The sequence below is a fragment of the Diplotaxodon limnothrissa genome, linkage group LG10 (genome assembly GCF_057381915.1).
Source record: "Diplotaxodon limnothrissa isolate DT_005_m linkage group LG10, D_limnothrissa_male_GT1.1, whole genome shotgun sequence".
Taxonomy (NCBI): domain Eukaryota; kingdom Metazoa; phylum Chordata; class Actinopteri; order Cichliformes; family Cichlidae; genus Diplotaxodon; species Diplotaxodon limnothrissa.
Window position 1 is genome coordinate 35,819,790 of NC_140605.1, and position 22,366 is coordinate 35,842,155.

At 47.7% G+C, this 22,366-nt stretch overlaps 2 protein-coding genes and 1 non-coding gene across 3 annotated transcripts; all 3 read right to left on the bottom strand.

Annotated features, from left to right (window-relative positions):
- Window positions 1–7,593: 7,593 nt before the first annotated feature.
- Window positions 7,594–9,139, bottom strand: LOC146624892 (hepatitis A virus cellular receptor 1 homolog). Its single transcript, XM_085363491.1, has 4 exons — window positions 9,106–9,139; window positions 8,352–8,705; window positions 8,102–8,164; window positions 7,594–7,742 (listed from the first exon to the last, which is right to left on the bottom strand). Exons 1-4 carry the CDS (start codon window positions 9,137–9,139, stop codon window positions 7,594–7,596), a joined length of 600 nt encoding a protein of 199 aa, XP_085219617.1.
- Window positions 9,140–15,939: 6,800 nt separating this feature from the next.
- Window positions 15,940–16,011, bottom strand: trnad-guc (transfer RNA aspartic acid (anticodon GUC)). The gene has a single exon. It is a non-coding gene; the product is annotated as a tRNA-Asp (tRNA).
- A 1,252-nt stretch (window positions 16,012–17,263) lies between these two features.
- LOC146624894 (hepatitis A virus cellular receptor 2 homolog) lies at window positions 17,264–21,979 on the bottom strand. The gene is made up of 7 exons (XM_085364802.1): window positions 21,943–21,979; window positions 19,170–19,371; window positions 18,940–19,082; window positions 18,790–18,861; window positions 18,176–18,249; window positions 17,991–18,093; window positions 17,264–17,340 (listed from the first exon to the last, which is right to left on the bottom strand). The coding sequence occupies exons 1-7, from the start codon at window positions 21,977–21,979 to the stop codon at window positions 17,264–17,266; spliced, it is 708 nt and encodes a 235-aa protein (XP_085220928.1).
- Window positions 21,980–22,366: the final 387 nt, after the last annotated feature.

Genomic DNA, 22,366 nt, shown 5'->3' on the forward strand with positions numbered 1-22,366 from the left:
TACTAGAAATGAAACCTTCAGAGCTCACCAGGGGCCGCAGGCCACGCTTTGTGAACCACTGATGTGAAAAACATTAAATATGATATTTCAGTCATTACAAAACATGTATTATAGTATTTAATTAATAGCTGCAGTATTTATTGTGTATTAAACTATTTTATTGTCTACAGAGAACATTTAATATCTATTCTGTGTACATTTGTAATATTTTATGCGTAATTATGGTTTATTTACAGTATTTTCTTGCATCTTTCAGTGTTTCTGCAGCTGAGCAGGCAGAGCTGAGCTGCAGTCACTACTTTCATGGTTAAGTTACTAAACTTCCGCCTCACAGACAGCAGGATGACTACGAGGGGGAAGTTTTCCCCCACAGCACAGCTGAGTCTGTTCAGCTGCAGTTCATCGATCAGCCACACGGTGGAGGCAACGAGCATTAAACAGGAGTGAGAAACACAAGAAGAAGAACTCACAGTGCGGAAGAAAAGGTGAGTTCCAACCGACCATTAAAAGAATTAAATTTGCAGACTCATTTGTACTGTTGAAAGTGATTATTTAACACATCAAGCCTTAAATAAAGGATTGTTTAAGGCTTCCAAGCTTGAGGTCCATACGGTACATCTCAAGGAATCAATTTTCTCACTTAACGAGATTATAAAAGATGCCAGAACTGAATATTTTGCTTATCTAACAGCTTCAAAAAAGAAAAATCCCAGAGTATTGTTTGATACAATTAAAAACATTGTCTCTCGTGATATTCCTCATGTACCAGTCTATACTAAATCTCATTGTAATGACTTTATTTTAATTGAATTGATTGATTTACCTTTATTAGTCCCACAAGGGGAAATTTCATAAGGCTGCCGACCTATTGCACGCAATGGCGGCGCCATCTTACCCTCCGACCACACATACATGACACAAAACATCACATGGGGAAGACAGGTCAGAGAGGTATAACAATGGAAAATGCACCACATGAGGAAAGATAAGGAGAAAAAAATAACTCCCCCCAGACTGAGCTCCAACAGGGAGATCAGTTTGAGAACAGAAAAAAACACCTCTGCACATGAAACACCTATCAATACACAGTGTTGGGGAGTAACGGAATACATGTACCGCCGTTACGTATTTAAAATACAAAATATGAGTAACTGTATTCCGTTACAGTTACCGTTTAAAAAGGTGGTATTCAGAATACAGTTACTTTGTTGAAATAAATGGATTACACTGCGGTACTTTCCTGTTTCATATTGTCGCGGGTCAGGACTGTTTGGGTTTGTTTGACAGCTACGTTCTGTTGTTCCAGGCGGCAGCAGCGTTACGGTTGCCATGGTTACAGGGCGACGCTCTCTCTCTCTGCGACTGTGTGTTTCCTGGGTGAGAGAGCGCCTTTTCGTTGTTGTTGTTGTTGTGCTAAGCTAACAGGCAGAATGCTACAAGCATAGCTCTAAAGGATGTAGCATCATGGGTAGTGTAGTCCGTGCTGCAGGGAGAAGGGACTGCCATACACGTTATGTGTCTGTGAGCGCGAGGAGGGAGAAAAAGGGGAGTGGAAAGGTACGAGTTGTCGTCGAGGAAAAACGGGAGCTGGAAGCATGTAAATATAATAATAACCACTTCAGCCAAGAAGAGAGCCTGACGAGCCCAGATGTAAGTAAGCTATTAAGACTCGACTGTACACCGTGTTCGTGTTTTCCTCCGAAAACAATAAGTTCCGTTGGAGCAGCCTTTCAACGCCTCTCTCTGTCTCTCGCAAGAAAAGTTGACCCACACAACAAAGTAAAGCTATTTTTCGGCTACGAGCCGACAGGGACCCCGCCGTATTAGTCAGAGGTCCCTTTACTACAGTTCGGAGTCGCGGACCTTCAGTAACAGTAATAAATCACACAGCAATAGTACATTCATGTTGTTGTAACAAGCACGATAATATATTAAGTAATCCAAAGTATTCAGAATACGTTACTGTCATTGAGTAACGTAACGGAATACGTTACAGAATACATTTTGGGGCATGTATTCTGTATTCTGTAATGGAATACATTTTAAAAGTAACCTTCCCAACACTGTCAATACACCAAAGAAACACATGACAAGCAACAGGGGGGGTAAAGGGTGAGAGACCGCCGATTTAGACAGCACATCCGGGCCTGCGTGCGCTGGTCTCCTTGATCCACCGTCAGCATCGGAGGGGAATAAGTGTCGAAGGCGTTTGGAAAGGGAGGGGGATGAGTGCATATCAGTGTATATGTATGTGTGTGCGTGTCCAGAGTTCAGCTGAGACAGTGTCCTTCACCCTGCCAGGCTAAGTAAACAGTCTTCCAGCCAACCCAGGTGGCCTTGCATGGAATGGGAAGAACAGACTCAACACAGTCGTTATCAGGGTGTTGTTGTTCGGCTCCAGCCTTGAGCCCACAGCTGGTGCCGAGAGGGTCTCCGCATGAAGTGATGGAGGTTTTTACTTTAGTGCGAACAACTCATATGAATTTCAAAGCAGTTCTACAGTCCAACACTGGTCTCTCAATCTCCCGTTGGAGAGCCGCGAGCTTCACCATACTTGCGTTCTGTGATGTTGTCATTTCTTGTGCTCAAGGAGCCGATTCTGAGAACTCACGACCGCAGTGAGCCTCCCCGAGATGTATCCAGTCTGCAGTCAGAGATCTTATTCTGAGTATTCACAGCAGCCGTAGCCTCTCCAAGATCTTCTCCGTGCTGCACTCAATGAGCCCATTTTGAGAAACTCACGCCTCTCCCATCATTTCAATCCCAGCGGGCAGCCTTGTGGGGGTTTGAACAGCCGGTTCCGCTTTCTTAATTCTTCGATAAGTCAGGGCCAAGCCAGCTCCGATCAGCCAGAACCCTGTTATCATGGTTCATAGGTAGATATCTTCAGCACTCAGGCTCACCCGAGCCCAGACTTCTTGTTGAGAAAGGGGTGTCAATTGCATTTAGGGACCAGTTGATCAAATCCATAATTCCTCTTTTAGGTTCTAGAGAACAGACTGTGAGAGAGTGTTCCAGGGAAAAGTAAAAACACAAGACAAGGACATAAGCAGGGAAGCTAAGGGAGAGGAGGAGGAGAAAAGTGCGACCGCCTTCATCAAGAGCAAGAGCAGTGTTCTTAAACTATTCTGTTAATAAGGTCGCTGCCGTCAGGTCTAATATTTCTCCATCCTCCTCCCAGTATCACACTGACACGTTGCTGATACCTGCTCCTCTGTTACTCCTGTCACCTTACAGGACGTCAGTGTCTGCTTGGTCAGATGAAACTGACTTCAAGCCACCTCGATGTACTTCATCATTTTTCATTAGTGTGTTTGACTCTATTGGCCTCTGTATTCTGGAAATAATGAATACTTCTCTTCATACTGGCTCAGTTTCCAGCTATTGTAATCAAACTCTTGTTGAACCAATATTAAAGAAACCAAATGTGGACCCATCTCTTTACAGTTACAGGCCAATATCAAAATGACTGTTGGTGTCAGAGATCTTGGAAAAAACAGTTGCAGAACAACTTAACAACTTTTTGGAGAAGAACAATGTTCTGGACATTTGTACTCCACTGAAACCGCTTTGCTTAAAGCGTGTGGGGACACTCTGATGGCAGCAGACTCTGGAGAGTACACCGTTCTGGTTCTGTTGATCACAGCATCCTGATAAATAGGCTGAAGGACTTGTTTGGGATTACTGGTGTTGTTTAAAATGGTTTATGTCGCATCTATCTGAGAGATCCTTTACTGTCTGTATAAATCAGGTGCTGTCTGAAGCATCAGTTCTGCCTTCTGGGGCACCTCAAGGATCTGTTTTAGGTCCGATTCTCTTTTTGCTGTATATCCTCCCTCTAGGCCACATTATCAGACGTTACAATAATATTTCTTATCATCTCTATGCTGATGACATTCAGTTGTACTGTTCTTTCAAAGCTTCTGAGTTTGATAAATTGTCATGTTTCAATAATTGTCTGTCAGAAATCAAACAATGGTTAAATGACAGTTTCCTCCAGTTAAATGCAGATAAAACAGAAACTTTGATTATTGCACCTGATCACATGCTCTCAGAAATTAAGCAGCAGATCAGTTTTTTCAGTCAGAAACTTTATATATAATATATATTATATATTTGACAGTTCGACGTCTCGGGAGAAACACTCTAAACAACTTGTTGAACTGTTTTTATCATCTGAAACATTTCTAAACTCAGACTGGTGTCAAAGGCAGAACTTGAGATGATTCGTGCTTTTATCTCTTCTCGTTTGGATTATTGTAACGGTCTTTTTACGTGTCTCAACAAATCAGCTCTGGATCGCCTTCAGTCTGTTCAGAATGCAGCGGCAAGACTTTAACTGGTACAAACAAGAGGTCACACATTGCTCCGGTTTCGGCTTCTCTTCATTGGGTAAATTTTAGGGTTCATTGTAAAATTTTAGTTGTAACTTTTAGAGCTCTGCACGGTGAAGCTCCCCAGTACATCTCTGACCTGCTGAAACCTCATGCTTCATCCCGAGCACTCAGGTCTTCAGGTCAGAGGTTACTGGTGGTCCCACGTACTGGGTTTAAAACACGTGGGGATCGAGCTTTTCTGTCTAGACTCTGCTGACTCCTTTAAAAAGCAGCTGAAGACATTTTTATACAAACGGGCTTTTAATTAATTTAACTTGTATGTCTGATCTTATTGTGAAGCACTTTGTGATTTCTATCTGTGAAATGTGCCATATAAATACATTTTACTTACTTACATCACTGAAGCTTAATTAAAAATAGCCCCTCCCACTGTCAGCGATGTCACAGAGGAGACACACACGAGAAATGTTTTCCATATTTAGAAAGCCATGTTTACGTCGCTCTGATGCTGTAAAACTCAGAGCTGAGGCACCTTCAACAAGCTGCTGCAGAAAACTGACCATCAGACTTACATCACGAGGAGCTCCGCCCATCCGTGACGTGCTTCGTCTGATTGGCTCCAGCGGGGAGCTTCAGAGATCAGGACGCGACTCGCCGTGTGAGGACAGACTGAAATAGCCAAATCTGAACAATTTCACTCATTTTTCATGCTTTTATTGTTTAAACAACATCAGGAAACATATTGATCAATAAGAAAACAGATGATTGGTGCCGTGTGACAAGCACGTCACATGACCTTTTCCATTATGTGTGTTTGTCACAATAAAAATCTGACGACCGTCTTTGTTTGACGGCTTCAGGTCACGTGTCAGACAGGACGTGTTGTCACGAGTCCCTCGCTTGTCACATGACAAGACATCAAACGAAACTTTAAAACTTTACAGGGAACTTTCGTGGGTGTCTAAAGGGGCGGGGTCACCTGTGTCACTGTGGATACTTATAGGTTAACTCTGAAAAAACAACCTATCAGAATAAAAGCTCGCTGTATCTGTAGGCAGCAACTACACCTGCTGCACACCCGGAGCTCTGTGATTGGAGCCTTTCAAAGCAAAGTGTCCAATCAGAGATACGCTCCTGCTTCCTGTTATCATCCTGCCTCCAGGCGGGTGGGTGGGACCTCAGGGGCAGTACTCATAGTCTCCCCCATCTTCTCCTCTACCTCCATCACCGCCGCCGCCATCGCTACTGCCACCATCGCTACTGCCACCATCGCTACTGCCACCATCGCCGCCATCGCCGCCATCACCGTCGCTCTCCATCTGGTAGATGTTGTCCACGGTGGAGCTCTGCAGCTGCAGAGTGGACGCCGTGGAGCTGAACTGGACCTGCTGACCCGGGCCGACCTTCTCCTGAGGGCTGAGACAGGAGAGCCACGCATCAGTTTCATCATCACAGCGACTTCCTGTGGACAGTGAAAGACTTCCTGTAGAGAAGCTCCAGCTTCTCATTAGACATGTCAGCTTTAAAACCTTTGAGATGAATTTGAATAAAAAACGATGACTGATCATATGGTAACCATGGCAGCCGATCGACTGTGTCGGTCACGTTTGATCATAAACTGGTGACCTGACACTGTCGCCGATGATCGTTTATATTTCTGCTGCGTGGATCCGTTTCCTGCTTCATCACGAGTTTGATTTTCCAAAGTAAAAGCCTCAAACTTTAAAAACGAGTCCCAGCAGACTCTGAAAGGTCACAGAGTCTGCTGGTTACGCCGTGCTTCAGGCTGAGTGGTCATGTGACCCTCTAATTCAGGCTGTGACATTTCAGCGCGGGGCGCTCGGCCGGGCGAGGATGAGGAGGAGGCAGGGTGTAAACCTCAGAGCTTCCTCTCCTCGCTCGCAGCTTCTGGTAAGCCGAGCAGCAGGGAACCGAAACTCTTGCGGTTGGTGGGCGGAGTCTGCAGCGGGCTCACGGGTGGAGCTCCTGATGCTGGTCGTACGTCACCCGGACCCCAGGAGATGTGAAGAGCGTTGCTATGGAAACAATGATGATCTCAGGTGTTCTGCAGATGTGCCGCAGCTGTGCGCTCCACCTGCCTCACTTACACGTATTTAAAGTTTATTTAAAGTTTTTATGACTGCACGACCACAACCTCAACTTCCTGTTTCCTGTCGTCTGGTCACCGTTCATGACTGTCACACGTGCATAAAACATCCTCGAGTTCCTCTTTCTGCTGCGACCCTGTGACTGCGCTGGAACATGGCTGCCAGCCCGCTGCACACAGCCTCGGCCGTGACGCTCCGCCTTTCTGCTCCGGCGCTGTGACAGCAGCGTGGACACATCTGGGCCCGTGGGCCTGCGTGCTGGGCTTTAACGATCAGGCTGCTTCGTTCTCGCTCAGCATCTCAACGCCACCTGAAACCTCCTGCTCAGCTCGCCTTCGTTTGAAATCGCCCGCGTGGTTTGTGGGTTTCTTTATCTGTGAGTTTCAGTCTGAGCGCGCTCAGTCGTGAGAAGACGCTGCCAAGATGATCGCAGCGCGCCGAAGGCCCGCGAGCCGAGACCCCACGAAGGTCAAACCTGACTCAGGGTTCATCAGCGGCGATCGAGGTGCTCAGACACGGCGTTTATTCAGAAAACAGGAAGTTCACTCACGTGCTGACGAGCTGCTTCAGTCTTCTCACTGCAGAGACACAAACGACGTGATGAGGAGCTCGCCGTGCGTCACAGAGTAAAACACAGTTCAAACTAATAAATGTTTCCTGCATCACTGAGGGCGGGATTAAGAACCCGCTGCCACACCGACCATGGTCGCCGTCCTCGATGTTTCGAGGCCGTGAGAACAGACGGGTTTATTCTCGTACTCACCGGCGACGACGAGTCCACCGAGCGTGAGCAGAAACACGAAGACCAGCAGGACGGCGATCAGAGGCGCCATCGTCTGCGAACCCTGAAAAACACGACATCACCGTCACAGCGAGGCCCGCGGTCTGCTCAAACACTGACACTTTATTAGGAACAGCCAATCACTGCTCAGACTGATGTTCAAAACCTACAAAGAAACTGTCAGAGCGAGACATCAAGTCATAATCTGACTTCATCATCTTCATCATCATCAGGGTCTATAAACAGTCTGGTTTTACTTCCTGTTTAACTTATCTGCTGATATCGATCCACCAATCACAGCGAGGGTGCACTGTGCAGTCCTTTTATGACCGAGTATGGTCAAATAATATTTTCATTGCTCAGAACATCAGTGTGGCGCTCGTGCTGAGCTTCGTCTTCGTGTGGCGGTGGCGTCACACGTCTCACGTTTCACAGCGTTCGTTCGTTTTCTCACCTCGTGGCTGCGCTTCACACCGGAGGAGGCCGTCAGGGGGCTTTCTGTGGAGGTCACATGACCTGCGGACGTGAAAGCAGACATTTTTAGGACAGCGTGTCAGCAGCAGGATGATGTCATAGCGCTCTCATTTGACCCTGACACGTCTGACTGTACGAAACCCACGAGACACAAACACAGAGGTCGTCCACTGCGGCGTCGTCGATGTTCAAGTGTCCAATAAAGTTAACTGAAAACTTTACACCTGCACTTCCTCTGACTGACACAGACGCTGCTGGTCTCTGTAGGTCATCGTCACCTTCATCACCCGTTCACCTCAGAGCTCCTGACTGGATTATCTGAGTTCATTTGAATTTCTCCTTTTTCCTGCTTTCAGATTCTGTCGCTACATCAAACAGATTCACGGCAGCTCTGTCGTCACCTTCAGTCGGAGAGGACGACGTCGACTCTGTGGGCGTGTCTGTCGTGCGGGCCGTGGGAGCGTCTGAAACAGATCAATGACATGAACACAACGAGCATCAGAGCTGACTCCGCGTCTGATCAGCTGTGAATCAACATCTGGATCTCACAGATGTGTTTCTCTGGGCTGCTGTCAGCGACATGAGCGAGTCGTCCTCAGAGAGCCGCTGATGGTTCAGGACGATGATCCCGACACGTGAGCTCGGTCGAACCTGCAGACTCACCTGTGGCGACGCTCAGGTCAAAGTGATGCTTCTCATCGTTGAACCAGCCGGGTATATGCACCCTGCAGCCGTATCGTCCAGCGTCTCCCTCTGTGAGGTTGATGATGGTCAGAGAGACGTCTCCGTCCTCCAGTCGGCCCAGCAGCTCATACCTGCTGGAAGCTCTGGTTGACACTCTGAGTCCATCTGTGGAGATCAGCGGATTGGAGCAGCCTCTGGTTGGTATTTCTCCTCGCTGCCAGCACGCTGACAGAGCGGCGTGATATTTCCTGTCATATTTACAGGGCAGAGTGACGTTCTGACCTGTGTGACCTTTGACCCTGCTGCCGTCACATTCACAGACTGGAAACAGAAACAGAGGAAAGCTTTGTTACATCAGATCCAAACTCTGCTCAGATCAGGTCAGACTATCGGAGAGGTCACCTCTGACCTGAACTCTGACCCTCGCTGACCTCAGCCTGTAAGCCTGCAGGAGGTCAGCGGGAACGAGCCCACGTTACAGCTGTTACAACACCAGCAGCTCGTCCTCAGACCTCTGCACGTCTCTACCACAGAGACTCAGCCCTGTCACGAGTAATAACCACAGCAGCTCCTCGTCTTTACTCACTGCAGTCTGAACAAGACTCATCCTGCAAACTCAGGCTAAAGCTACAAAAGTGCAGAAGAAGAACGCAGCAGTGACATCAGAGCGGCTAAAGTTTCTGTGTTTACAGAGTTTCAGAGAAAGAGAGCCAGCAGTTACCTGAGAGCAGGGCGAGCAGCAGCCTGAGCTTCATGACGGAGCTGAATGCGCCTCAGAGCAGCTCCAACAGCTGCTGACAGCCACCACAGCTGCACGCTGCAAGAAATGAAGTGACGCGTAAAAACCAGCACCACACGCTGCTGCGGCAGGAGCATCACACACAGCAGGCAGGGACCAATCAGAGAGCAGCTCTCGGTTTACTGTGCTCAGTCAGACGAGTCTGTTTTTACTCTGATTACTTACACTACTTTGGCTTTTACAGATCATATGTGATGATTTATGATCACATGACTGTCGTTACTCGTGTTTATTTCATTGTTTTATAACCTGATGACGTTTTTATCTGCTGAACTAAAATAATAATTCTGGTTTATTCATCATCAATAACATGCAGCTCGTGTTCTCTCGTGACTCCTTCCTAAAAACCTTCACCTTTTACAGATATGATGATTCCACGCCGTGGGCGGGGCTTGGAGGTAAACTGCGGCGGTTCAGCGACGACAGAGTTGAACCCACAGCTCAGTGTTTGCTCCCGCAGGTCTTTCATCACCGATCACGTTCATAGTGTTGAATATCACATTTCATATCAAATATAAAGCCCGAGTCATGTGGCCTGTTATTGTAATGACAGAGAATTTGAAACATCCCAGTTTCCTTGAGAGTGATTTGTGTTCACACGGTAACAGGATCAGGACGACTACACACTGAGGCCACGTCCACACCGGCCGGATAGATCTGAAAACGGCGTCCACGCTAGCGTTTCCAGTCGTTTTCACAGAGCCGTGCGTCCACATTGAAACGGTCCAAAGCACAAACTCAAGTGAGAATTAAAGATTTGAAGGAAAGCTGTCTGCAGCACAGATCTGTAACAGGGCCGTCAAAGCTGAGAGCAAACAAAACAGCTGCTGTGTAGTGTCCTCCGCTTGATTTGGTCACGTGACTGCATCACATGACTAAAATGCATCATCGTTTTAGAAAGTCTGCGTGTTCGAGTGTCCACACTGCGACGACAGCTCCGTTTTGAAATGTACTCGTTTTCAAAACGCTGCGTTTCTCCTTGAGGAAAACGCCGTCTCAGTGTGGACGGGAGGCCAAACGTTGCGTTTTTAAACAGAAACGTGTTTCATTGTGGACGTAGCCTCAGCCACAGAGTCTGCAAACAGTCCAGAACTACTGGAGAGACACTTGTGGGAGGTTTAGTCCTAAAGAAGACGTCACTGAACCGTGGACAGGAACAAACTGAGAGGTCTCAGGTGAGCTGGACAGACGCCTGCAGCCAGACTGAAGGACGAGCAGGACAAAGGTCCTGCAGGCTGAAGCGTCCTTCGGCCAGACGAGCTGAGACGCTGCTCGTGGTTGGAGGAAGACGGCAGAGGCCACGCCCCCGCAGTGAAGCACGGTGGTGGCAGCATTCTGACTCATCGGGGTGTTTGTGCTTTCATGTCTGGTTTTAGCATCAGCACAGTGGAGCTACTGTGTACCAGAGATGCAGATCTAAGCCAGCACAGGCCACTGGTTCTCTTATTTTGAAAGGTCCTGATCCTGTGTTGTTCCTTGTGTCTGACTTCCTGCTGCTGGGTGGAGAAACCCCTGACAGATGTTTGTTTCACTGCCGTGCTTTGAATGGAACCAGTGATGTCGGCCATGACAGCATCACACAGTGTGTAAGAAACACCAGGATGTGACTGTGGGTGATGTAACCTGAGATCTGAGGGTCAGTTTCTCTAAACGTGAGATTTCAGTTTCCTGCGCTGACCCACATTTCTACACATGTGAGGGAGGGAACACCATCAGCATCCACCACAGAGCTGTTTGTTGTGTGGTTGGAGAGCAGTGGTCACCATGGTTTCCTGTTTGCAGCAGCTGATGGAGGCTGTTTCCTGTGATTACACCCTGGATGCTTTCACTTCCCTTTTTCACCTCTGACAGCCCGCTGTAAGAAATATCTGCAGCTGGACTCATGACACATATTTTAAAGAAAGATTTTTTCAGCCTCCAGAAATGAAAAAAGGAAATAATTTGCTTCATTTTTATGTTTCATTAAAATAAAAACATTTTCCTGTGGGAGGTCGTAGCTAGGGGTGGGTTTTTATAATCGATTCATCGATTAAAATCGATTCTGGCTCGGATAACGTAAAATCGATTCATTAAAATCCTGAATCGATTTTTTAATATAAATTTATTTTGCCCGAAATGCCAGAATCTCTGGTGACATCTCACAAAATTTCAACAACCACCAAACAGCTAAGACAGTAAATGAGAGCAGGAACACGGATTCTGCACAAAGACGTAAACACACAGCGCGACCCGCGGATCAGAATCGGTGAGATGTCGCCTTTCTCACAGTCGGGGCTGAAAGCCGACAGCTGCTGATTCTGATCTGTCGGCGCTTTGTGTTCACGCCCTTTATGCGCTGATTCTAAAGCTGTTAGTTTGATGTCTCTCCAAACAATATTGACCGAACCAGCAGCAAAAGAAGATCCAAACTACGCTTCACATGAACATCGTCATGAATTCACTCTTTTACTGTTTTGCTTCCACCGCGATGCACAGCTCTCTCTCTCTCTCTCTCCCTCTCTCTCTCCCCCCCTCTCTCTCTCTCTCTCTGTACTTCAAGAACAGTTTCCCTTTCTTCATTATTCGTTTGCTTGTTACGCACAAGTCCGGGACCAATAAAGTACACTTTCTTTCTTTTCTTTCTAAATGTACTGATCTGAATTATAATATTTCTGACTGTCAAAATTTCCCAGATTTAAATCGAATAGAATCGAATTAAATCGAATAGAATCGAATTAAATCGAATTAAATCGAATCGTGGATCGAATCGATTCGGGACCTTGTGAATCGGAATTAAATCGATTCTAGAAATCAGTGACGATACCCAGCCCTAGTCGTAGCGTCTCACACACTGCAGTACCACCTTTGACCACAGCAGGGAACCCCGGCGCTGTTGTTACGTTTCTCAGGTCCGCGCCGGGTTCACGTCTGGGTCTAAAATGTGTTCTGGTCACTGAGTTACGACGTGGATCTGACACAGAGGGATCATTCATGTGAGACGTGTCTGTCACTGATAAATTCCAACCTGCACAGCTGCCTGTCAGGGAATCGAACCCCCGTCTATACGTGACACACACGAGGTTTAGGGCTGGCCAATAACAGCAGGTCTGACTTGATCCAGCTTCATAAAGTCTGCGCTCAGCTTCGCAGCCTGATGCTCGTTTTTTTCCACTTGTTCCGTCACGTTACACAAAACGTGCTGATGGAAAGGCTGCCTGAGAACGTCTGCCCCCGTCCCTTCTTCAGCCCGCAGGCCGTACGTTTGACATCTCTGCCCACCCGTCAATCTGAGTAACCCTCTTCACTCAGGCCACTCCCACACAGTCAGGGAATCGAACCCCCGTCTCCCACGTGACCGGCGGGAAGACTCATCACTAACGTTCCCTCTAAGCTGCGCGCAGTTGCAGTCACGTACTGTTGCACGGTCTCTGCGCACAAAAACCGAACCTGCATTGAAATTAAAATAAACACGTAAAAAGTCTGTTTTGCAGTGTGAGTCAGTGAGTGACCGGCTGCTCCAGCCAATCACGCGATTCACGTTCGTATATACGCAGCTAATCCACGTCGTTGACGGGCTCTGACAGCGTCCTCATGTGCCGACGCCGGCGTTTTAGCAAAGCGGCTGATGTGGAGTGAAGCCACGTTAATGACAACGTTTTAGGAGTGACGGCGGTGTTACGATGTGCCGGGAGTCCGCTGTTCTCGACCTCGCTGTCTGCTGTGGAGCTGGCGGGTCACAGACGTCTCTGAAAACATCGGAGCGCGTTTGGAAATATGTGATATCTTGATAAATCGAGCAGATATGTGAAGTTTACACAGCTACATTCTCGCTTGAAAATAACTTAAAAGCTTATTTTGTGACCCAGAAATATTTAAGAGTTTTTAGCCTCGCTCGTCCACCATTGCAGCGTTTGAGTTTTTGGATGAAATGCATTCTGGGATATTTAGCTGTACCAAGTCCACACAAGTCACCAGTAGGTGGCAGGTGAAGTGTCTTGCCCAAGGACACAACGACCGAGACTGTCCGAGCCGGGGCTCGAACAGGCAACCTTCCGATTACAAGACGAACTCTCAACTCTTGAGCCACGACCGCCCACAGCAGCGGTGAGTGTTCCCACCTCCTGCTCTTTGTAACTTAACGCCATCTTTCCGTTTTTGAGTTTTGGACATGATTGTGGAGGATATCTTTGCAGCAAGTAAAGCTACCGGAAATGTACAACCCCACGCCCGGCCTCAAACCAGGAAGTTAGCATTTTCTCGTGCACAGGGTCTAGTTATACATAAAGTTTCAGCTGCGCTCTGATCAGCTGATCTGAAAAAGACTCAAATGAAAACACTGAACATCTCCAATGAAATCTTAAATTTATCATTTTCAAATCATCCAGAAAAGAAATTGAAGAAGAAGATCCAGAGCGTCCACAACACAAAGACTGTCACAGTTTGTGGCATTCAGGTGTCACATAGTACAAGCTCCAAGCAGCTGTGATGGAGATGCCGCACTTCCTGAGACACAGTTTGATGCCCTGAACAATACACAAGCGAAGAAAGCCACGCCCCCCACCACCGACCAGACCATCTGTCTGCCTGCAGCGTGAGATCTCTCACTGCTGCTGGACCAGACAACATCCCAGGTCGCGTGCCGAGAGACCGCGCTGATCAGCTGGCCGATGTCTCCACAGACATTTTCAACTCATCACTGAGCCAGATGATCGTCCAGCGTGCTTCAAGTCCACCACCACAGTGCCAAAGACATCCTCAGGATCCTGCCTGAATGATTACCCGTCGCCCTGACCCCCATCATCATGAAGTGCTTCGACAGACTTGTCATGGCACATGTGAAGAGCGACCTGCTCCGCTCTGGACCCGCTGCAGTCTGCACACCAGCCCAACAGGTCGACGAGGATGCTGTTTCCACTGCACTTCACCTCCGCCTCAGTCCGTCCGAATCGTCAGGCTGAGCACAGGAGCTCCTCAGGGCTGTGTTCTCAGCCCTCTGTTGTTCACCCTCCTCGACTGCGCCGCCCTACACAGCTCCAGCTACATCAACAAGTTCGCTGGCGACACAGCCGTGGTTGGTCTCATCAGCAACAACGACGAGTCAGTGTACAGATGTGCGGTTCAGCAGCTGGCGCTCTGGTGCAGTGAAAACAACCTAACACTGAATGTGAACAAAAGCAAGGAGATGATCGTCGGCTTCAGGAAGACTCGCTCCACCCACACACCGCTCAGCATCCACGGTTCCACGGTAGAGACTGTTAACAGCACTCACACGGACTCCTTTCCCTCCTCCCATCCAGGGGGCCGATCATCCAGACTGCGAGACAGCTTTTTCCCACAAGCCATCAGCATCATGAACTCACCACCAGCTCTCCTGCTCCCCCACCACACACACACACACACACACACACACACACACACACACACACTCCCACACACACACACACACCCACACACACTCACTCCCACACACACACACACACACACACACACACACACACACACACACACACACACACAGACACACACACTCCCACACACTCCCACACACACACACAGACACACACACTCCCACACACACACACACACTCCGTTAGCTGAGTCTATGTGCTCCACACCACTGCTTCTGTGAGACGAATGCTGCTCTGTGGACAGGCTGCTGCACTGGTCACTTTAAACCACTGTTAACTGTAAATGTTAAATTATAATTTCTCTCAGTCCTCTTAGTCTGAAGTGTATATTTATTTTCTTCTTTTATTTCTGTTTATTGTTGTTTTTTGTCCTGATGTAACCGGATACAGCAGAGATGACAATAAAGTTTGACTTGAAATGATAAAGAAATTATTAGTTGATGAGTTTGTGATCGATCGTTAAGTGCTGATTATTTTGACCTCATTCTGATTTCTGTGTGGTTTCACTTTTATGTTGTTTTATTATTCTTATAAAGTATAATGAACTCGTTTATTTTACTCTGTGAAGCCAATTTTATTCTAACATAGTTTTTCACTGACTTTTCTTTCAGTGATTAACTGTATGTTATTTTCTCCACCTGGTGTTTCTGTTTCTCCTGCTGTCTAATGCTGGGCTACACTGCGCGATTTTTTTCAGTCGTGTTATTCAGCTTCTGCTCAAACTGCACGATTGACTCGCAGGGGTTAGAAGTTCATAGGTCACGATGCTCTGATGCGACCCGAGTCACACTGTGCGTCCATAACATGAAGCTTATCGCTCTCCCTCTCTGTCTCACACACACACACACACACACACACACACACACACACACACACCACCAGCTTTGCTAAATTGCTGATGAAAAACATGATCAGCTGTGATTGAGCAGCGATGTAAATCCAACTATTTTCACGGTCGTTGTGGTCGTGATCATTTTGTGAGGCCACAAAAGTTGTGCCTCCGTCGCTTGTGTCCCGATCACAGGCTGCACCGCTGCTCCGTCTTTTTCGCTGACACTTGTGTTTGCGCGTGCGCAGTGTGAGAAGCTGCGCTGACACCCTCACGACGGTCGCGAGGATTTCAAATCAAGCCATTGATGATCGGGAGCTGGTCGTGAGGTGTTAATCGCGTCTCGTTACCCCACGTATACGACACGACGCACGATGAAGGCCAAAATCGGGCCGATCGCCAAAACGGTCGCACGACTCAAAACGGGCCAAACGTCGCACAGTGTCTGCCCAGCATTACGCGGAGCTTCCACAGTGTGTTTGTCCAATAAAAACAAGAGCCTGTTCTGTATGTGTGAATCACGGAGGTGAAAAAGATTTCCTCCCCGTCGGGGAATCGAACCCCGGTCTCCCGCGTGACAGGCGGGGATACTCACCACTATACTAACGAGGAGTAATTCTTTTCCTAATCCTGCAGTACTCGTTTTATCCACAACGTGTCTTACCTGAAAGTGACCATGACATAACTACGATGGTCGGCCTGCCCCCTGCTGTCTGACAGCAGTACTACAGCTGATCACAGCAGGAGGGGACATTTCGACAGTTTAGAAATCGTTTCACTTATTAAGAAACCAAACAAACAAAAACAAAAAAGCAAACATGCAACCTCATAAAAAAATAACGGAAGTGAATAAAAACAATAAAACATGTAAAACTAACAGGTGTTTTCTGTACCTCGTGCCTGACGTGGACAGGTGTCTGCAGCCTGCATGGCCATGAGGCTGAGAGCTGTGCTGCTAACAGGCTCAAATAATATGAGATCAGAGCGTGGGGCAGACACCTCAAACACTCCACCCTCTCCGACTGACCCACAGCTGTCCTGCTGATGCTGACAATGGAGGCTCTCCTGCACACTCTGGTATTGGAGCTGCTGCTGTGACATGCTCCTCTCACAGGGAGCTGCTGCTCACTGGAGATTTCCTCATGTTGGACCATTCCCAGTAAACCCTGGAGCTGAAAACCCCAGCACAGCAGCCTGCGTGACGTCAACAAACCTGTTCAGCCATCTTTGTCCTGATGGTCGCTCTGAGCTCCACATGAGCTGCTGCTGCTGTGGGACAGGTGTACCTAATAAAGTGACAGCTCAGCGTGGTGAGACCTGAGCCAACGTTTTTACTGTTATCAGCAGCTTCCTTACAAAGTTCTGCAAACTGTGTGAAGCACAAGAACAAGGAAACAGGCAGAGCAGCCACTTTATTGGGTACACCGTTAGTCCAAATATTTAATCAGCCAATCACAGGCCTGCTCTCAGCATTTAGGCGGGTAGACATGTGGAGATGACCTGCTGGAGCTCAGACCGAGCATGAGGCTAAAAGCTGACTGAAGGTACGTTGTTGATGATGTCAGACAGGCGGAGTCAGTTACCTGAGTTACACTGAGTGACTTCTTCACTGTTTACATGAAAACTTTATTAAACACATTAAGCACAGTCTGACGATGGAGTTTATTAACAAACATCGCTCCTGTCACAGCTCACAGAGGACACGTGTCACTCAGGGGCGAGGGCGTCCACCTGTGACGTGAGTGACATCACTCCTGAGGTGAGTGCAGCAGATTTATTTTGCTTCTTGTGCAGAGAACGTTCGACTGAGGCTTTCCGAGATGTTCCAGATGGGAATTCAAACACTTTCATAATCAGGTCGGTGTCACACGGCGCTGCTCTCCTCCTCCTTCTCTGATTGGTCTGGCCTCCTCTTTGCTTCCTGTTTGGACCTCCAGACTCCTGCAGGAACACAAACACACTTCCTGTCACAGATCCAGGCTTTCTCTGAGTTCAACAAAAACTAAACCTCAGTCAGAGATAACGGGGTCAGGGGTCAGGGTGGTGGTTGTCAGCTTTCAGGCCCTGAATGAATGTGATTGGCTGAACAGGTGTGACAGTGTGTAAATGATCAACGATGAGCCCGAGCTGACCCAGTGTTAGTCTCAGCAGTTATGCAGATGGAGTGTTTATAATGTTGGAAACCTGCAGTCAGCTGAGACATGAACACAGAAGTGTCTATGCTCATGTCTCGACAAAGCAGCAGCTTTACAAGAGTCAATAATGGAGGTGAAGAACATCACGCCTCCCGGTCGGGGAATCGAACCCCGGTCTCCCGCGGGGATACTCATACTGTGCAGTACCAGCTGTGACCACTAAATGACTGCATGTATGTGGGTGGCGCTGTTTACCACTTCTCCACAGTGAAGGTTTATTGTGACCACAGCTGCAGTACCGCTTTCAACCACAACGTGAACGTATAGGAGAGTGGCGCTGTTTCACAGGTTCGACAAAAACGAAAAGAGAAAAACATCAAAAACTGTTTTTAAATGTGTGCAAGCAGTGTGTGTGTGTGTGTGTGTGTGTGTGTGTGTGTGTGTGTGTGTACTGACTGTAAGCTGCGGTCAGCAGCAGAGCTGGGATGAAGACGAGGGAGGAAGCTCTCACTGTGTTTCCAACAAACGTCTGCAGAACGTTTACCTGCTGCTCAGCTGACTGTCAACAAACAAACAAATACAAATAAAAACAAACAAAGAAACACATAACACATCAACACATAAACATGAAGTGTTTGTACCTGAACCAGAGCCACCACTGGCTGCGTGGTGTCGTCTCCTGTGATGTCACTTCCTGCCTCCTGGGCGATGTGACCTGGCCAACACATGATGCTTGTTTACGTCTGACTTGACCGCACTTTGTGTTCAGATTTAAAGATGCTGAACATGAGGACGTGTTTGTGTGACGCTCACAGGGTCACGGCTGTGACCTCACGTTAGCAACAGCTGCAGGGTAACGCCGCGTCACACAAACAGCTTCCTGTACTGACAGCATGAAGCATCAGCGAGCAGCTTCTTGAAGCTCCAAACGAACACTAAAATATAATTTCTCTTCCTTCTCTTTCTTTAAGTCCGAACTCAAAACTCACTAGTTCAAAATAGTTTATCCCACATAACCTCTCCACTCGGCTATTTTAAATGTGTCTTATGTCTTATTCTTTTATGATTGTGTAAACTGCTGGCTTTTATGTTGCTTTTTTCATTACTGTGTACAGTGACTTTGAGTGCTCTGAAAGGCACTTTCAAATAAAATGTATTATTATTATTATTATTATTATTATTATTATTATTAATGACCAGCAGGGGGCGACTCTTCTATGAGTGTAAAGACATGCAGTGAGAAAGAGAACGGTACCTGTGGTGGTGTGCGGTGCGTTCAGGTCCCCGTCTGAGAGCTCAGTGTTTTCTGTTACGGCCACAGAGCGAGCTGCAGGCGAAAGACAAACAAACACTTTGAGGTTTTCATGTTGTTTTCAGCGCTCTGAACAGGCGTGTGTGGACGTACGGCTGCTGAGGATGATGAGGTGGACAGTGAAGGTCTGGTCGTTGAAGAGTCCGGGCACCTGAACTCTGCAGTGGTAGAAACCCGAGTCTGACGGCTGTGAGTGGAAGATGGACAGAGAGGAGGAGGAGGCAGACACAGAGTACCTGCACAGGAGGGACGAAGGCTGGTTTTACTCCACGTGCTGACAGGAAGCTACAGTCTGCTCTGATGGGACGCACACCTGCGCTCACCTCTGTGACTTCCTGTAGGTGATGCGGGCTGCAGCGCTGTTGATCACAGCGTTGTGGCAGGTGAACAGTGAAGGTTTGCCCCGCCCCCAGCACACCTCCACTCCGCCCTGTTTGCCCGCCCCTGTGCGACACGGCAGCATCACCTTTGTCCCGACGTGGCCCACCACTGTCTCCATGGTGACCGCTGACACACAGGTCAGCGCTGACAGGAAGACAAACACAGGAGTGAGTTAAAAAGACACCTGATGATGTCAGAGCGGACAGCCGATACTGGAAACCATCATCACCAGTCTGACTGAAGCTGCTGCTCCAGCAGACACGATGTCACGGCTCACCGCTGAGCGCCGAGGCTTCCAGACGAGCTGCAAACACTGAGAGTCAGCCCCAGAAATCAGAAACGGTTTAAAAACGAACAGCAGGAAGAAAGAATGTGAGCCGTGTTTTTTTGAACTCTTATTCATGAATATTCAGAGCACGCAGCGGCAAACCGAGCGAGCTTTCAGACAGGTAAATGGCCTGCATTTGTATAGCGCTTTACTCAGTCCCCAAAGCGCTTTACACTACATTCAGTCATCCACACATTCACACACTGGTGATGGCAGCTACAGTGTAGCCACAGACACCCTGGGGCGCACTGACAGAGGCGAGGCTGCCGGACACTGGCGCCACCGGGCCCTCTGACCACCACCAGTAGGCAAACATGGGGTTAGTATCTTGGCCAAGGACATTTGGCATGCAGCCAGGAGGCAGCCTGGGATCGAACCACCGACCTTCTGATTAGTGGCTGACCTGCTCTGCCACCTGAGCTACAGCCAGCCATGCCGTGACAGGTGCGTCACGTTCTTCTGTCAGGTAATGATCACGGAGCCGTTTTACCGCAAACACACAGAAAACGTATCATCTGCAGATACGAAGACCTCACGGCGACCTGAGGAGGCGGGGTCGTGACCTTTCAAAGCTTTGTGGTCTAATTTGTCTGCTTCACTCATTTTAGGGTCAGAGACAGAAATCTGTTTTCCTGGCTGCTGATGGTAACGTGAGGCTGCTGTGGAGAAACATTCAAACGTGTCAATCTGAGAAACCTCACTTTCATACTCAGGACCTTTGATCGCTCATAATTACAGGAGATGTTAGCATGAACACATTTAAGCTCAGCTTAACACTGACAGCAAGGCCACGCCCCTTTACATCCAGGAGGATTTTTTTTCTATCCGGTTGTTCAGTCTGACGCCACTGGCCGTGTCTGGGCCTAAACTCCGCTGCAGGTCCATATATCAAACGATCACTATGGCATTACTGAGAGTTGAAAAACTGTCTAAAGTCTTTCATCTTTAATAAAATGATCAGCGTTCTGCTCTACCAGGTGTAACAATTGAGTTTAACATCCAGGCATCCATGAAAACGGAATTTATGACATTTAACGGAGTTAGAAGTTAGCAGGGAGTTAGCTCGCTAGCTTCTATCTAAATACAATATAGCATGTCCTGACTGCGGGGTTTTGGAAACAAATTCAAACGTACAGCTCTGTTATCACTTCCAGCATAAATGAAGACAGAAAACTAAACAGCAGTGACGTTTGTAGGGTTACTGAAGTTGGGCTAGCTGGTATATAATGTTGTGCTACGTGACCGCTAGCGACACAGCTATGTTAGCATAATATAAACAAGCTAACTTTTTTTCCACTCGATAAAAGTTAACATGAGTGTTCTCGGTGGTCAGGAACAAATGTAATCGCATGGCAGGATGCTGTAAAAGGACCAAACTTCAGCCAGGAGAACAACTGAGATAATCCATCCACAATACGAGGTTAGTCATTCATATACTGCTGCATGGGCTGGGCTGTAGTTACATCCTAAGGTTTTAAAAACTGAGCTTAAATAAATGATTAGCGGTAATAAAAGCCGAGGGAGGTCAACAGTGATCACTGACTGTTTTAGGAGCTTTTTGAGATTAAATAGAAGAAAATACAAAACATTAAACATGTTAACAACACAAAAGCCATATTAAACGCAGACTACTTTAGACCCGGAAGCAGGATTCGTCACGTCATCACTTAACGACCGGATAACAAACTTAGAGGTTTGATTTGACCAATCCGAGGACAGCTTTGGGATCATTTCAAATCATCAATGGTTTTATTGGCTCTCTCACCCCAACCAATCACAGCAGATGGCCCCGCCCCTCCCTGAGCCTGGTTCTGTTGGAGGTTTCTTCCTGTTAAAAGGGAGTTTTTCCTTCCCACTGTCGCCAAAGTGCTGCTCACAGGGGGTCATATGATTGTTGGGTTTTTCTCTGTATCTATTATTGTACGAGCTACTGTGCAATATAAAGCACCTCGAGGTGACTGTTGTTGTGATTTGGTGCTGTATAATTAAAGCTGAACTGAACTGATTCAAGCGTGTCCACTGACGACCTGCAGGTGTGAGGTGTTTGTGGTCCGTCCAGCGCTCTGTCTGTGGTCTCATCTTTCCCACAGTCTGGAGTTTCTCTTGGTAAAACTTTAACACTTCGAGTTTTCCAAACAACAAAAAGTCCTGACAGCACCAGGTCCTCCTTAAATGACTGCTGTGGCCTCCGTCTGTAAACTCACTGCTTTCAAGAAGCGTCCGTGTCGCGTTGGACACATGAAAAGTTTGATCCTGACAGATTTTCTCCTCGGCTGCTTTAATTCCAGACTCTGACTTTTCTGTGAGGATCCAGGTCCAGCAGTCTCAGACAAACATCCACAGCCCAGAGGAGCTCTGAGCGACCCTGACCTACAGGTTACACTCACCTGAGAGGACGCAGACAGCGTGCAGCGGCGGCAGCATGGTGGTGTTGTTCCTGCTGCAGACAGACAAATGGATGAGCAGTCAGATGAGTCAGTTGTCGCTCTGACTTCCTCTTTCCACTCAGTTATTCATAGAGTCGTCTCGCCGGCACAAAACAGGCCGGAGGTCAGCAAACATGTTTGAGATGAGCCGTCGCACCATCAGAGCGCCACGTCGCTCCACCCCATGTCTCCATGTCAGAGCGTGCTCACGGCAATACTACGGACAGCATGGTCAGCAGGTTAAAGCTCACCTGACAATGACCTTTCACCTTTCATCAAACAAATGTCAGTTTTGTTTTTTGTATCTTTATTCTGAACAACAACAGAGAAAAAAAGACAAACAAACAAAGTCAAACAATAATCACAAATAACTCAGCAGGAAGAA